The sequence below is a fragment of the Curcuma longa genome, chromosome 20 (assembly GCF_044706935.1).
Source record: "Curcuma longa cultivar G26 ecotype Majalengka, Jawa Barat chromosome 20, ITB_CL_G26_1.1, whole genome shotgun sequence".
NCBI lineage: Eukaryota > Viridiplantae > Streptophyta > Magnoliopsida > Zingiberales > Zingiberaceae > Curcuma > Curcuma longa.
Window position 1 is genome coordinate 6,164,250 of NC_133880.1, and position 17,115 is coordinate 6,181,364.

Sequence of the window (17,115 nt, forward strand, 5' to 3'; positions counted from 1 at the left end):
GTACGCCCTCTGATACATAAAATACTACAAAAAATCATTGAGAAAGCCTTCTTCAGAACTTTTTACACGTATGAGCTATTCGCCATGAAACACAGGCTGACAGGCAAAATAATAAAAACAAACAAATCAAGAATCACAGGATGCAAACTCAATTCAAGCAGGAAATCTAAAACAATTCTTTAAGCTAAAGAATTTGCAAAAAAATATAAATAGGGATCACAAACTGAGACTCGTATCACACCAACAAACAGCAGCTACAAGAGCGACCCAAGAGTCATGTACAAGATCATATATGTTATGTTTGTGCCCTCTCAATCAAAATTAACCAGAGAATCAACAACTAAAATACAACGTATAGACCCAGGAAGTCAGATACACAGACTGGAGTTGTTCCTTTACCTGTATCCTCCTCCATATGGTTGCTGAGAACCATAATTTCCCATGTTCATCATGGGGTTGTATCCCACACCAGGAGCTCCTGTGGCAGGATGTGGAGGCATTCCCTGGTTCATTCCCATGTTCATGCCCATCATCATCCCCATGGGTCGACCGTAGCCTCCCATCCCCATCCCCCTTCCCATAGCACCACCGCCCAGTCCCATGCCCATGCCTGTGCCTGAACTGATCATGGGGTTCAAAGGGGCTGAGAGAGCACTTGCACCAGTCCGTCCGATGCCAGAACCAGAACCCATGGCTTTGCCCATGGTGGTGATAGATGTTGGAGCAGTAGAAAGCTTCTTCTCTTCTTTCCATTTGTCTTTACGGTTTATAGAATCGAAGTCTACACCAATATCTGCATGAGGATTGATTTTGGCTGCAAAAAGATCAAAGATATATGAGGTGCAACAAATAGTTCCTAATATGGTTGCAGTATGTAAGAAAATCCAGATGCATTAAATCAATATGAACATGTCAATATGAGCATGACTAAGGGATCTGTTTCCACTTTGCAATTAATATTTCAAGAAAATTTTATAAAATTTATAATGGTTAAACTTATAGCATGATGAAAACTAAGTGCATTTGAAGAACAAAAGCAAAACATATATTAAACAAACATAGATTAAAAGTTTGACAACTTACACCCAGATATATTCAGATTGACTAATCCTCTACTCAATGTGTCAGCCCAGACTGTTGATTTTGTTTCGAATTTGTCCTTTGGTGGAGCAGAATTAACAGCATTGACTTCTATATTGATCGGGGCCTGCATGCCAGCCTGTGGAAGAAGGTTCAACTGGTTGGTCTGTGTGTTTACAGGAGCAGTAGAGTGAATACTTTGTGTAGTAGTTGGCATTGCCCGTGATGCAAAAGGGGTCGGTGAAGCAGACGGTTGAAAGAGGCTGCCCTGTACATTACTCGGAGCTACAGGTTGAGGCTCCTGCATTGGAATAAAGGTTGCTGCTCCTATTTGCGAGCCAAACAAACTTTGTACATCATTACTTAGATGAGTTGTGGGCACTTGGGGAGTCAAAGTTGCAGAACTTGCAAAAGAGACTTGCTGACCATTAGATACACCACTGTTAGCTATGCCGTCAAATGAACCATCAAAATCAAAATTGGTTGTTGTCTCTAACTTGTATGCTGTAGGTGTGAGAGTTTCAGCAACTCCTATTGAAATTGAAGAATTAAAAGATGGGCCTGGTGCAAAACTATGTTGCTGGCTAGCGATACTTTCTTGAGTAGCTTTGAAGGGTGCATCGCCAAAAGGATCTTCACCAGACTGTTCAAAAAAGACAGATCCATTTACTCAAGAAACAAAAAAGCGCAGCAGGAGACCACCACAAAAAAATTATGAGATTTACAGCAACAGCGGTTAAGGATCTTACAATCCAAACAAACCTAAAATATTCAAATACCAACTAAAATCAGGATTTGACAATTTATCTTACAAACCTACAGTCCAATCCTATGTTTGATTACATTTCCTAGTAGAATCTCAATCCCAACAACCTTGAATAGATAGAATATACATTTGTTCAAATTCTATATTATTAAAACTGACATTTATTTACAGTGATTTTTTTTTCATGCCATATTTTTTTTAAAATTTTGTCTTGATATATTTAGTTTTTTTTTTAACTCCAAGCACAAAAATCTATTTTTATCATGGTCATCCAGGTTATAATTATCATTCATCTAAAAAGAAGCTGCCACCTATTAGATAAAGATGGGAACACTTGAATATGCACTATTAGAGTAATTTTATTTCATTCATGATATGATTGAAATGATAGCTGATTAAAATATTTATTTTATATTGAAAGTTAATATAAATGTCAAATACAGTTCTAAAATCCTTTAATTAATTATGGAATCTGACAATAGGACCTCTTCCTATTCCTAGGTAGGTAGGATCTAGGTCCAAGTCAGACTTCGCAGAATAATCTGGTGGAAGACCACCAGAATGACACTCATTAAGAATTGGTGGTTTAAATGTTTTACAAACTTTATGCTATAATATGCAAATGTATTTGGGTTAATATCAAGGCAACCATTGATTATGCATACCTGACTAAGTCCAGCAGATGCTGATGAGTTGGCAGCATAACCTGAATTTTCAGAATGATCTGTCTCGAGTCCAGTGTCTGTCATAGACACTGGCACCAAAGCAAGTGAATAAATCGGATCTGATATTGGAGCTGATCCAAAAAAGTTTGTCTCAAGGCCAGTAGCAGCAGGTGAAGCAGCTGAATAGCAGAATTAACCAAGTCGTCATTGCGTATTACAGATGAAGAACTCTGTTAAACTAATAGTAAATGTAATCCAAGTTTACTTGTTTATTGATTTCTAATAATCTAGACTACTTTACGCTAACTTTGATTTGTTTAATTTGGTTGAATTGCCTATGACTAACTGCTTAAGGAATTATCACAAAATTCAGGATTTATTTTTTTGTGTTAAGCAAATGGATTGTTGAGTAATTTTGGAACAATAGGATCTATTATTGGGTTAAAGTCGATCATGTGGAATGCTTTGAAAAATCCTAGGGGTAAAACAAAATTCTCAATAGAATTAAATACCACATGGTGGAAAAAAATACGGTTAACCGCTCAATCAGATGTAGTGAAGACAAAATTAAACTCTGAACATTAGCTAATGTGTTTTTTATAAATTTGAAAACTTTTATTCAGATATATAAGGTTCCAGTTGTGGAAGTGAAGATTAGACATGCAAGTGCTATTCCTACACTGAGAAAAAACCACAATATGTAAATACCTGATACAGAGCCACGTGGATCAAACTCATCAAAACCATGGCTCTCTATGTTGTTGGTTTGTGCGGACACACCAGATGGAGCATTACCTACACCATGGTTTGCACTTGTTACTGAAGAGCTTGCCGCTGGTGCAAAAGATGAATCCCGGTTAACAGTTTCCTGAGGAAAGCCTGATGATGGTACAGCAGCTTTAACTTCCCTTGCATTTCTACAAGAAGAGTTGCTTTCAGAAAAAGAGATTGTCCACCAAAACAAGCTAATAGAATAATTGTTATGTACAGACAAAACCATCTAATATTTGAAAACAATTAGGTGAACTTTTAATAAATGATAAAATGAGAGAAAATAGGATGAGATAATATAGACATGTTAAAAAAAGGGACAACAAATTCTAAATTCTACAGTTAAAAGAGTAAATTTATTGGAATCGAAGGCGTAAGGGGTAGAGGAAGAATAAAGAAACAATAGTCAAAAAACGCAGGAGGGATGAGATTTGTATAGACGACTCCAAATAAGTAGTGAGAAACATGATACTGATAGACATACCTATCTTCTTGCACATGGCTATGGGCATTTCTCATCGCTTCTTCATAGTTTGGTGGTGCACCAATACTCTGCTCTGAAAGACTGCGGTCCAGCTGCCTGTGATTTTAGCATTCATTGATCAAGGTGTGAGCAACAGTTAGATAATATGGTCTATAGTTTCAAAAACACCAAAGACATTCAAACTCTCCACCTATCATCCCGAGGAAGATCATCAACTCTGCCACCGCCACTTCTGCATCAAAATCAGAGCAAAACTGAGCATATAATATAGAATGTTTTGCAGAAAAATTTAACAGGATGGTAGAAGAGACAGATGCTAACCAACTAGTAAAACATTAATTCAGAACGATGCAATTAAAAATTTGAAAGTTTTTCTGCTTCATAAGAAGCAATACTAAAGAACCTTCTAGCTTGGCAAAAGAAAAACAAATATCATTGAGATAAGGACTAAATCACCTAATTGAGCGATCATCATCATCAAAGGAACGACCTCTACTGGAGCTGGCATTTTTTGAACCATACTGATAATCGTCATTTCCCTGGACTCCTCTATTCTCATCATCCCTATAATCATCTTTACCATAACGTTCATCAGAATACCTGCCATAACGATCTCCCTCTCGACCATATGGGTCACTAGCTCTTCCACTTTTGTCATCATCTCTATATCCCCATTCTCTTTCTTTTCCATTACCATACCGATCATCATCTCTACTGCCATAGCGACTTTCATAACGTTCATCATCATAACGGTCACCATAATGTCCAGGGCTTGGATATGAACCAGGCCTACTAGAAAATGTACTTCGAAACCTATGCAAAAAAAAAAGACACATTTAATAGGAAGAGTGAATCATGTCAGCATTGTTCCAAAATTCAGAAAGCATACTTGTCCCGGTTAGCAGCAGCTTTCTGCCTAGCTTCCTGTATCCTTTCTTTATCATTCACTAGAGCTACAAGAGCTTGAGATTTTCTTCTGACATTGTTTCCCTGGTCTCTTCCACTTGAATCAATATATTGGAAGTCAGATAAAGTCTGAAATACATGCACAATTTCCAGTTATACAAGTACAAAGTCAAACAAACAGAGAAAATAGGTACATGTTGATGCACTATCAACGAGGATAAATATTACAGTACCGATATCTGGTAAGCATGCTCCTTTATATCATCAATCACTCGCTCAGATCCATGTGCAACTAGGTAGTCAAGAACAGTCAGAGCCTGAAGCTCAACAATTGAACAAGTATATTAGTCGAAGTGTTTCTATAAGACTGCATTCAATATAATATAGAGCATAATGAAGCCACTAGCAAATGTAAATAAGCACGAGTAAGAAATGCATACGATTGAATAGTATACAAAAAAGTGTGAGATGCACCTTGTAGACATGCCGCCAGTTTTTTCCAGTATCATTGATCCTCTTCCATATTGCATTCATTATCATCTGGTATTCATGACTGTACAGGATAACATGTGAGATTCCAGATTTTTTTTTTTTTGTAAGAATAAGCATGAGAAGGGATAAAATACATACGAGTTCCTGGTTGCTTGTGCAATATCTGCCAGAAGTGATCCATGGGGCCCCCAGGGTTCATTGCTGGTCGCATCAAGAATCTAAAGTCCAAAGAAAATATAAAAAGTACGTGAATATGACAAATTTAAGCTGGTCCAAATTATAATCATTCTATTTCAGATGCTATTTTTAAGATTATATATATTTTTATTTTCAATTGTCATCCTCATTTTAAGATGGTATTCTCGTAATTTTCTCAATTTACAATAATTCAAGTAGAAATGTTTTAAGTGTCATATAACTCACCTTTTGCTCTATTCTAGGAACCTTCAGGACTTTCTTGTTTACCTCCCTTTTCCTAGAACACAGGACAAGTGCAACAGGTCAGTTAAGTGACTTGACAAATAGAAATAGAAAGGAGGATGTAACAAACAGGTGAAGCATTCCAATAGATATATTTGATAACAGAGTCAAAAGTATTTAACTTCAAGTTATAGGCAATAGTTGCAAGATTACAAAAAACTTACAGGTCGCGAACAGTTTGATCCAAAGCTTTCTTCATGATCCCTAGAGATCGAGAGCACTTTGTCTTACAGCAACCTTAATCTGATACTTCCTCAATAAGCAACTGCCAGAACAATGGAAGCAGGTTAATCTTTTAATTCACAATACAGGTCATAGAATAATAAGAAAATAGAAAGAATATACACAAAATATGTTGTTGCAAAGAAAAAACTACACAAAGAACTGAAATGGCATTGGTAGATTATGTCAGGGAGAGAAAAAAGATACAACCACAGATGGAAATTAATTTAATAACAAGCCTAAATTAGATCAATTTGCCTAAGTTCAAGAAGAAAGCCAAATATGCCAACAGAAAACTGAACTAACTCAAAGTTTGAAAAGACAGTTTTGGCATAAAAGTTACACCTAGACCTTACCGTGATAGTTTATGCACTAAATAAGTAGGTTTTAGCTAACAGTAATGAAGATAGATGTTTTCAGAAACAGGAAAGTTTTTCCATTACATGCATGAGATATTGCAAACGTCAAACTGCATCAAATTTCATACCAATCAAGGGAAAGGCCGCATGTAATCAAATAAACAATAAACCGGGGAATGAATTCCAAAGCAAAGAAATAAGCAATCAACCAAATCCAGTAGTAGCCAATAGAAATAGCCTCAAAATAAATGCATTAAAAAGCTGATAGATTCGCACGTTAAAACAGCATATGCAAAGCAAGAAAACGGTTGATTAAGACAAATTTGGAGAAATTATCTTTCCTCAGATCCAACTCGTCCATAAGAATAACAGCGAATAAGAAAGCCGACAAAATCAGTGCGCCTTAGATTTTACTTACAGTTATCCAATTCGATACGTTCGAGCTCAAATTCATTATAGATCGCACCGGATCCAGTTAAAGGCAAAATCCAATTGTATAAAGAAAATGACAAAATGAATTTTTTTTAAAAAAGAGAACTGGAATGAAAAATCAACTGCAGATGCATTAGCTATTATTTTCTACACAAAAATGAAACCTTTTGCCTCAACATTTAACTCCCTTAACACGTAATCAGGGATATAAACCAACAAACACATTGAGCCAAATAAAAATTACAAGCAAAATCAAGTAAACGAAGGGAAAAGGGTAGCGCATCTAGCGAACCTGAGTATGCGATGGTCTAGGCTGCCCAGATCCGTCCGAGAAGCGAGGCAACGGATCCACGTGCTGCGGAAGGAGATCGCGGCAAGTAAAAGAGGCAGATCTGTTGGTTAACTACGATTCGACGAGAAATTTAGGGTTTCGCTTTCTCCGCTTCTGCTTTCGGGAACGAGATGGTCGGAGAGAAAGGAACGAAGCGAGACGAAGAGAAAAGCAATGGAATAAATAAAGGTACGAAATAATTCCAGAAGCGAAACAGCGACGTTGACCGGCAACTGCCGGTTTCCGACTGGGATTCCACATTAATTTTCTTCATAATTAATCCGCCTTTAATTCATTTTTCTCATTTCCCCTTAAAAAATGGAGAATTTAGGAGAAAATAAAATCAAAATAATTAATATATATAGGGAAAATGTAATAAATAATTTGATGTATTTTCGTTACATTTATAAAATTTTATTTTAACAAAGTGAAAGTAAAATATGATCTAGTCAATAATTTAGTTAATTCGATTTGGTGACCTAATGCTTCGTAATTAGATAGAGAAAGATTTAGACACTAGATCTAACAATATTTCAACCACAAATATTTTCTTTATTATAATTATATCATACGATTTAATTTTAAACGAGATAATATTGTATAGAACACCTTCTGAGATATTATTTTAATAATTTATTAATTTAAAATTCTATAATTTAAAGTGAAAATGACAATATTATTTTTTAATAATATTGTTATCATAAAAAGTCCTCCATATTAAATATTTTATTTTTTAAAATAAAATTAAATATCTTTTGCTAAAATTAATACAATGTATAATAATTTTGACCAAAAAATATTATAATTAAAATAATTTTGATCTAAACAAAATAAGATAAGAGGTGGCCTTTGTATTATATTACACTATCCAGCTGTCGGCTCTATTTTTAAAGCACATATATTCTATTCTAGAAAATATGAATATTAATTTCTGGATGGTTGGTAGATTAATGCCTGGAGTCTAGCTGTCACTGGAATAATAATAGTTTTTTTTAAAAAATAATTATTAAGTACAACGTAAATACCATGTGAAACAATTTTTTTCTTAAAAAAATAGGAAATGCATTAAAATAAATGAATTAATTGGTCTCGTGTAGTGCAAATTACTAAAATAGCAAGATGGGCCGAAGCTTGGCCCAGCTCTGTCGCGAACCGGACGGCCCAGTAAAGGCCCAATCAGATAGCATTTAGTTTTTGAACCCTTTTAGTCCAAATTACTTTGAGTTGATCTTGCTCGACTCTCAACAGAAAGTGATCGTGCATGGCGAAGAAGAGAACTCAATGAGATTTTTTTATTAGGGATATAATAGATTGGATTTGGATAGGATTTTATATTTTATATTTTCATCCTCATTTATTATATTCATTTTCATCTTCATTCTTATTGGATATTTAATTTTTATCCACATCTTCATCTCTATCTAAGAATCAAATATCCATCCTCATTTCTATATCCATATATCTTTTATACTAATAAATTTTCATTCCATTCAACAAAAAATATTAGAATTAACATTCTATCCAAAAAAATAATTCAATAAAAATAAAAAGAATATCTATAGGCTATAAAAGAAGCTGAGAAATAAAAAGAGAATATTAAATTTATTTATTTTTTCTTTCTTTAATTGATCGTGGATATAATTTATGACGACTTTTATGATGAATTTTAAAAAACAATTAATTATAAAAATATTTTATGTTGAAATTTTCTTCGTGGATAATAGATAATAGATGGTTATCAATTTTTTATGATGAAATAATACAGATTCATCTTGACACAAATTAATATTTCATCGTCAAATTAATTACAAATTTATCACTAAAATTTGTCGCTAATCAACTAGTTTTTTAGTGAAATTCACATATCGATTACTCAATTATTTAATCAGGATCACAAAAATTCTTTCATACTCTTTTCCATTTGAGTCGGATATCGGATCCTCCATCGGATTCGAAGAAAATTATCATTTCTACTTTTTATGAAGGCTTTCAAATCTATCTCCGGTCCTCTTAACTATAAAAACACTTATGAATTCGATAAGATCATAACGGAAGTGAAACAATATACGTCTCTCGATCTCATATTGTTGATATTCAACGACAATCCACAAGCGAACTTCCTAATTATAAGTCTTAGTGATATTTTAATTTTAAATAAATTCTAATTACAGTATTGTAAAGAATTAATTAGTAATCGGTTTGGTCCAAAAGTAGATTTGTTGGTCCAAGAAAGATTAATCAACCATCAAATTTTCAAAAAGGGATAATCATGTTCTCTCTCTCTTTTCAAAAAGGGACAATTCAAAAGGGTTAATTAATTAACTTTTTTTTTTTTACCTTGCAAGGGCTAATTAAGCACGGATCTTAATCTTTCAAAAAGAGATGATTTTACTTTAACAATAAAGACTAAGTATGTACAATATTTCTAAAGATGAAATCACCCAGCGGCCACATAGTTGGTTTCACGATCATTTATGTAGAGATAAATCGAAAAGCTACAGTTAATCATGACGGAGGAGGACATTGACTTGATTTCACTGAAATTCAACTCTTATCCACTTTAATAATTCTATTCCGTCGTAACCAACTCAATTATGCTTCCGAGAGTAAATATTCCACCAACTCGAACCCACCTTCAAAGAAATCTCCTTGTTAAATTTCCTCTGAATCACACATCAACCTCCTCTCCTCCTTCCCACGCTAGTCATTCCCCACTACTACCAACCAAAGGCTCCAATGCCGTCTTGACCAATCTCCAGTTCTCCACTCGAGCCATGCACACGCGCGATCAATCCAAAGACTTCTTCCCTCTCAAAAAAAGAAGCCTTTTTTTTTAAATAAAAAATGACTGAGATCAGAATACCAACAATCTGTCCTTCCTCGAACCTGCTTCTGCCGTTTGATTCCCAGGTTTTGAGTGTGTGTGTATATATACAGCACTGCATGTCCTTTCTCTGTTAGTGAAATTTGCAGTAAGGATCGGTTTGTTTGTTGTTTCCTGCAACATGGTGAGAGCTCCTTGCTGCGCAAACATGGGCTTGAAGAAGGGGCCATGGACGCCGGAGGAAGACCGGCTGCTGATTTCTTACGTAGAGAAGCATGGCCATGAGAACTGGAGAGCTCTGCCTAAACAAGCTGGTACTTGTTCTTTATATGCCTTCTGTTTGCTTGTTCTTATGTCTCTGAGATTAAAAATAGAAAACATTTTAGTTTCAGTTTGTTTACTAAACTCAAGTTGTTTCTGAATCTGAAGTCAATGCAAGTTTTCAATTAAATTGAAGTTTCTGGCATGAAAGCATTTCAGTTTCAGTTGGTTACTTGGTTTGGTGAAGTGAAAATGTTTCTGAATTTTGAAGATGAATACAGGATTTCTTTCAACTTGTATAGTTTCTGATATGATTGATTCTGATAACTTCAGGGCTGTTGAGGTGTGGGAAGAGTTGCCGGCTTCGGTGGACGAATTATCTCCGACCGGGCATTAAGAGAGGCAACTATACCATGGAGGAAGAAGAGACCATAATAAACTTACATGAGACTCTTGGCAATAGGTGAGCTTTAGTTCAATGTTTTCGATAAATATGGGGTTCGAGTTGTAGTGGATGTCCTAGAGAGGATAAGATTCATATAGCCGACCTCACTTAGTCTTGACAAATATTGCTTGATGATGAATTTAGATTCAAATTTCAAACAAAAGAAGTTTGAGAAAGTGAATGTGATATATTGGTGTTTTGTAATGAAGTTTTGATCAAAAAGTTTGAAGTTGTTCTTCTTTCTTGGATTGATCAGGTACTATGAGTATCAAATTCTGTTGTTTTGTTGTCAGGTGGTCAGCAATAGCATCAAAGCTACCCGGTCGAACAGACAACGAGATCAAGAACATATGGCACACTCACTTGAAGAAGCGAATCAAATCGACCCAAACAGTGCAGGATTCTCCGCGGAAGTGCCAAATTGGCACACCCAAGTTTGGCTCAAAGGCTAAGGCCATCAACCACCGCAAAGCAACGAGGAAGCCAAAGTTGGATTGCCCGAGCCACGGCCCTCTGTCCCCGAGTCAGTCCTTGGGTGAGACCTTGACCCCTTGCACCAATTCCTCTAACAAGATGTGTGAAACTAGCAATGAAGATATCAAAGAAGAAGCTATCGTTTCTCCGTGTGAAGCTTTCTGATATCGATGATAACATATGGTCAGATGCATCCTTCGCTGACTATGGCACCTCTTGGGATGATTCCTTGGCATCATTTTGTTCATTCAGTGGCAAAGAAGATGGAATGGATTTTTGGATGCAGGTGTTCATGGAGACAGGGGGCTTTGAGGAATTGCCCAAAATTTGAAAAACATTAACCCGTAATTCAGTCAGATCTTTTGCGATTGTAAGGTTAGAGATCGATTATCATAAGACACGGTGTGAGTGAGAAAGGAAGATTGCACAAGATCATACGAGCTAACATTTTGTATGTAACTATACAAGTTTATACCAATTGTAGTCAAAACACTAAATGTTGTGTTTAAAGCACTTTTTTGAGCTTGTAGCAAGATACTTATTAACTAGAGGGAAATTTTTCTTCATCTATTTTTATCAGTTTCTTCTTATGGTGGTCAAAATGAACGATAATTCATCAAAATTATGGTATTAACACATGGTTTCATCGCAAACCAAAGATCATATGTTTCAAATAAACACACATCCACACAATGAATCTTAGCTACGACACACATTATCTTAAGAAATCATGATATGTGGCACATGAACCCTAAACATACAAGCAAATATATCATACTAAAACAACCACAATATTTACTAAATTAATTATGAGTAATGATATGCTAATTATGAAAATGCATGACAGACACAGACATGGAAGTGGGACCCACCTACATGTAGGTGGGACCCAGTTCTATGTGTCTGTCATGCTGCATTTTCATATTGACTTTTCATGCAGCATATCATTACTCATTAATTACTAAAAGAAAAAAAACTAGACTTTTTTTTTTCAAACATGAAGTTCATGTGTCAATAAGCTCAATCAATCACATTTCAAGCCTATATCCACAAAAATTAATGGACAATACCTAATTAAGTATCCTAAATCTCAAACTTATGCACTCTAATCCACTCATTAGATTCCATGTTTCACTTCCACTTTGATGCATGATTTTGTTGCAAAAAATATTAGTTCCTTTTCCGAATCATAGCCCTTAGACTCATAAACTCGCGATCTTGCATTTTCGTCTTACACTTGATTTATGTCATACTATATGCATTTCACACATAGAAAAGCTATTAGATTGCACTTATTAATCATATATCAACGTTTGAAAGTATAGATGAATTTAGGTAAAGAATCTCAAAAGGTTCCTCTCTCTAAAGCAAAGATTTAGAGGATCCAAAAATATTGTAGTTTTATGAGATGAGTGGATTAGAGGCTCTCTTAACCATCATAATATAAATAGTTTATGGTTAATCAATTGTTTAGGGCTGCTAAAAAATTGACACCTGACTGAAAGAATATAAACCCTATAAAGGTATTATGAACAAACAAGTCCTCATCCAAAAAGAAAAGTTGAAGAAAAAAATTAGCACGAGGGAATAGTTTGCCTTTAGAGTAGGATTTTTAATTTATACAAGATAAGAAGAGATAAACCTCGACTTAAATAGGTGACGATGAGATCATTTTTTTTTTCACTATTTGATTAATGAATATGTCAATGTTAACAACTAATTAACACAAAATAAAATAAAAGTAGGTGAGAAGGACACACATCGGCCTCATAACGCAATGAAGAAGAGGTAAATCGAGAAATTACAGTTGATTGGCCGGATATTACTGCGGCTTCGCCGAGATTCAAACCCTTGCCTTCTTCTGCAAGTCTGTTCCGTCATTTAACTAAACTATGCCCCGGAGACAACTACTAATTAACACAAAATAACTATAGTAGGTGAGAAGGAAATCAAAATTTTTAGTTTATCTATAGTGTAAGGTTATATAATAATCAACAAATATATAATTGTTGTATCATTGTGATCAAGCTACAAGATCAACATCTTATCAATCTATTTTCTAAAGAGAAGAAAAAAAAAACCCTGAAATTATGATTTGCATCATCTCATGATTCATCATCAGCTAACACTTTAACAAGCAAAGGTTCACTTGGTTAAGTTTATGAACCCTGAAATCTTATTCACTTGGTTTGTAAACCAAGATGTTGAAATCCAAAAGGATTGTAGGAATATGACCAGCAAATGTTATAGCCAAAACACAGAATCAGGCAAGTTTCCATCACTACAGGATTCGAATACCAGAAGGTGAAGATCAAAGTTCATAGTGTTGAATGCCCTAAACTTGGAGGACTCGACTATATCACCATACATCTGGTCGCAGCTCACCGGTTGCTGGAGGCATCCACCTTCCGGAGTTGTAGACACTCTCTCCTACCTTCCATCCAGGAACATCTTTCATGATTCTGGCTTCCTCTTCCAAATATTTCTTCCATTCCTTGACGAATCTACAATAAAGTGTACAATGCTTGAGAAAAACAGTAAAGGGAAGGTAGTGGATACATCATCATCGCCGTCTTTATCAAATCATGCATGACCCATATGAATATTATCTTCCATAAATAAGGTTAGTAGCAAGGATATTTTATTTACCTTTCATCTTCTTCAGCTTGAAGCACTGGCACTATGGCTCTACGAGCAGCGTATTTCTCTTCCTTCAATGCACTGGTTCCAATCGCAAGAGCATAGCATATTTAGAAAAAAGTTCTTTGAGCACAAACCACAAAACATTCTCCGAATTAATGGGGAAAAGCTTTGATTGAGATTGAGAATGAAGAAAATAGAGAATAGACGTAAACAAGAAAGAATGGGGGGAAATGTAAAAATAGCACAATAAATGCACTATGAGACAAATTTTATTTAGTAAGAAGTAAAACATGCAAAGGTGATGTTATGAAAAAGTGAGTCGTACGCAAGTTCAAGCAATGACCAGACATTGCTCCACTTGAGGAAGACTCATCTTGTATTAGTAGTTGAGAAAAGCTCCAATCAACAAAAAGATTAGAAATCCTATCATCCCCATGGATTTCACTCTTATTAGAATGAATTGGATGTCTGATAGGTATTTTCACTTCAATTCATGCAAAACAGAATACTTACAACCAGACCTTTCAGCTTCCATTTTCAGCCAATTCAAGTGCCAGTAAAATGATGCATGCTACTAACTAAAAGAACTCAACAAAATTAGAAATTTTAGATTGAGTGACTACATTGTAGCTGTAGCCTAATCATTATCATAAAAATTAAAACTTTGGGATTGGGATCTCGGATGCTATTTTAAAAGCCATCATGGAATTGATAAGCTCTTCTTGAAACATAAATATGGTGACTATATACAAGTTTGTAAGAGAAACGTTTTCATTAAATTGTGCAAATAAAACAAGGTATTAGGTAACTGCAATAAGGAAATAAATAGATGGAAGCAATCACAGGCAAATTTGCATTAGAATTTATAAGCAGAAGATGCCCCAGTGACAAGCATTACAAATACGACAAAAGATTAATCAATCATGATGAACAAGAGCTTATATAGAGAAAATAATGCCAAATGTATGAGCATCTTTATTAAAAAAAAAAGAGGAAAGGTTCATCTTTGGATTCACACAGAAAATTACTTAATGAAATACAATTCAAAATTGAAAGTGCACTAATTTTGTAGAAAATAACTACAAGAACTAAAACATGAATAGCAATGTCCACTAGCATTGCAGAACTCAGAAGGTAGAACCGCATTGCATATTAAAACCACCACATACAACAAGTCATTCATCTGCTAAAAACATAACCAGTTATTTCTTTTCTAGCACTAAATTAAGTAATTAGTAGCAAACTAGAACCACAGCTGTATTTTAAGGAAAGAAACCATAGTTGTATTAACCATACTTTATTAACACAATTAACTTCCTTCAGACTCTTTCATTCAGTCAACAATTTTGTTTTGGCAAATAACCAAACTTTACTATCAGTCATCATGTCCCTTAAATTAATAGTTTCTTAGTTTAAAAAAAATACTTCTTCGAATTTCTCTTAATCATTTCTTCCATTTAGTTATGAACCCCTTTCTCTGGGCGGTGATGGTTTGATGGTTAGGAGGGTGGTGTTCCCAGTCATTTTACCTACGAAGGGTTGAAAAAATATATTGGAAATTAATGATATTGCACCAATTCTCTAGGCATATTTAAAGTCATGAATTGTGTGTGCTTAATATAATGTGTCAAGGAAACTGTTTGAGACATATAGATACAATTGAGAAGCAGTAACTCTAAATCGTCATTACCAGCATCGCCCAGACCACTACAAGAATCATCTTTCTTTTGGGGATCACTTATGTGAGATCTCATCCTCCTTACTTTACAAGAATTAATATTGAAGGGGCATACAAATATGGAGTTACACATAAACCTAATACAAACTTTGACAGTTAACTGATCTAGTACAAATGTTATATCACCTCTCATCTAGTCCACACTTTTATGTGTAACAAATGTAGCATTGTGTTCTGATACTATTACATTTTTCATCTTCTTGTCTATACAGTTGATTTAAGGGATCAAACCTGCCATATCATCTCAATGTTAATATAATTGAGTAACTAGATAAATTATGACAACCTAAACGACTTGATGAGAAAAACTAATGCATATCCAATCTAACTCTTAGTTTGATTAAATACTAAATTCTGGTAAATCATCGAGAAAATGTGCTAGGCTTAGCTGTCACATGGACAATGGAGAAATTAATATGACCCATATGAAATGCAAATTCTATTTGTAATCAAAGTTTGGGTAACGTTCATGCTTTTTATGTTTAGACTAAATTCAGTAATCAGCCATGTAAAAATTGCAGCATCAAGTAAAGAACACATAAAGATTTTAGCATTGTGTTCTGATACTATTGCATTTTTCATCTTCTTGTCTATACAGTTGATTTAAGGGATCAAACCGGCCATATCATCTCAATGTTAATATAATTGAGTAACTTGATAAATTATGATAACCTAAACGACTTGATGAGAAAAACTAATGCATATCCAAGCTAACTCTTAGTTTGATTAAATACTCAATTCTGGTAAATCATTGAGAAAATGTGCTAGGCTTAGCTGTCACATGGACAATGGAGAAATTAACATGACCCAAATGAAATGCAAATTCTATTTGTAATCGAAGTTTGGGTAACGTTCATGATTTTATGTTTAGGCTAAATTCAGTAATCAGCCATGTAAAAATTGCAACATCAAGTAAAGACCACATAAAGATTTTGCCAAAAGATTGATGCTTTGTCCCAAAAAAAAAGAGGTTTTGATAAACATACAAAGTGCCATACAACGTGCCATGCCAACAACTCATAGATAATGTTGTTGGAGTGAAATCTACAAGGCCCGTGGATATCCAATAACAGGAAAAGTCATATTTTGGTAAAAACAAAGATCGACCACGCCCATCTAGATACATAGCAATCGAGAAAATTTGAAAACAAATATGCAGATAATGCAGAATATAGGAGTTCTGAATTAGGAAAACTTGGTCGGAGAAGAAGAAAACGAACCGGCGGATCTTATTCCCCTGCCCGACCTGGTAAAATCCCCAGCTGATGACGCCGAAGGCGGTGAGGACGATGGCGGCGGCGCTGGGGCCCTTGTTGGGGATGCGGCGGGCGTAGCGGACCGGGGCGAACCCGCCTGGAGGCGGCCCGTCCTGGAGCAGCGGCATCTCCTTCACGCTAGTCATCCCCGGCTTCTTCCTCACCTGTGCCTCCGTCATCGTTCTCCTGCCCGATCGACGAACTCCTCTGATCCCCTTCCCTTCTCGATCTACCACGAGGACGGATCGACCCAACTCAACGCGGCGGATTTGGGGAAAACCGAACGGCACAAGTGCTTTCTAGTGATAATATTTTCACTTTGGACCAAAATATATTATAAATTACATTTCACCTTGCATATGTTTCAAATTATCAAATGCATCCTTGTTTCCAAATCCAGTCCTACTGCCCAAATTAGACCGGTTAATCGGATCAATCCATAACAAAGCAGATCAACCCACTAAAAATCTATTATATGGCAGGGCA

General features: G+C 35.2%; 2 protein-coding genes and 1 pseudogene across 2 annotated transcripts; 1 reads left to right on the plus strand and 2 right to left on the minus strand.

Annotated features, from left to right (window-relative positions):
• Positions 1 to 152: 152 nt before the first annotated feature.
• LOC141813671 (clathrin interactor EPSIN 2) lies at positions 153 to 7,130 on the minus strand. Its single transcript, XM_074701639.1, has 14 exons — positions 6,950 to 7,130; positions 5,809 to 5,909; positions 5,588 to 5,639; positions 5,303 to 5,382; positions 5,147 to 5,225; positions 4,906 to 4,989; positions 4,656 to 4,801; positions 4,223 to 4,579; positions 3,957 to 3,998; positions 3,767 to 3,862; positions 3,220 to 3,428; positions 2,512 to 2,690; positions 1,084 to 1,723; positions 153 to 814 (listed from the first exon to the last, which is right to left on the minus strand). Exons 2-14 carry the CDS (start codon positions 5,841 to 5,843, stop codon positions 396 to 398), a joined length of 2,418 nt encoding a protein of 805 aa, XP_074557740.1. The 5' UTR covers positions 5,844 to 5,909; positions 6,950 to 7,130; the 3' UTR covers positions 153 to 395.
• A 2,863-nt stretch (positions 7,131 to 9,993) lies between these two features.
• On the plus strand, positions 9,994 to 11,329 carry LOC141813990 (transcription factor MYB30-like; annotated as a pseudogene).
• Positions 11,330 to 13,121: 1,792 nt separating this feature from the next.
• On the minus strand, positions 13,122 to 16,891 carry LOC141812827 (NADH dehydrogenase [ubiquinone] 1 alpha subcomplex subunit 13-B). The gene is made up of 3 exons (XM_074700786.1): positions 16,594 to 16,891; positions 13,642 to 13,713; positions 13,122 to 13,496 (listed from the first exon to the last, which is right to left on the minus strand). Exons 1-3 carry the CDS (start codon positions 16,806 to 16,808, stop codon positions 13,352 to 13,354), a joined length of 432 nt encoding a protein of 143 aa, XP_074556887.1. The 5' UTR covers positions 16,809 to 16,891; the 3' UTR covers positions 13,122 to 13,351.
• Positions 16,892 to 17,115: the final 224 nt, after the last annotated feature.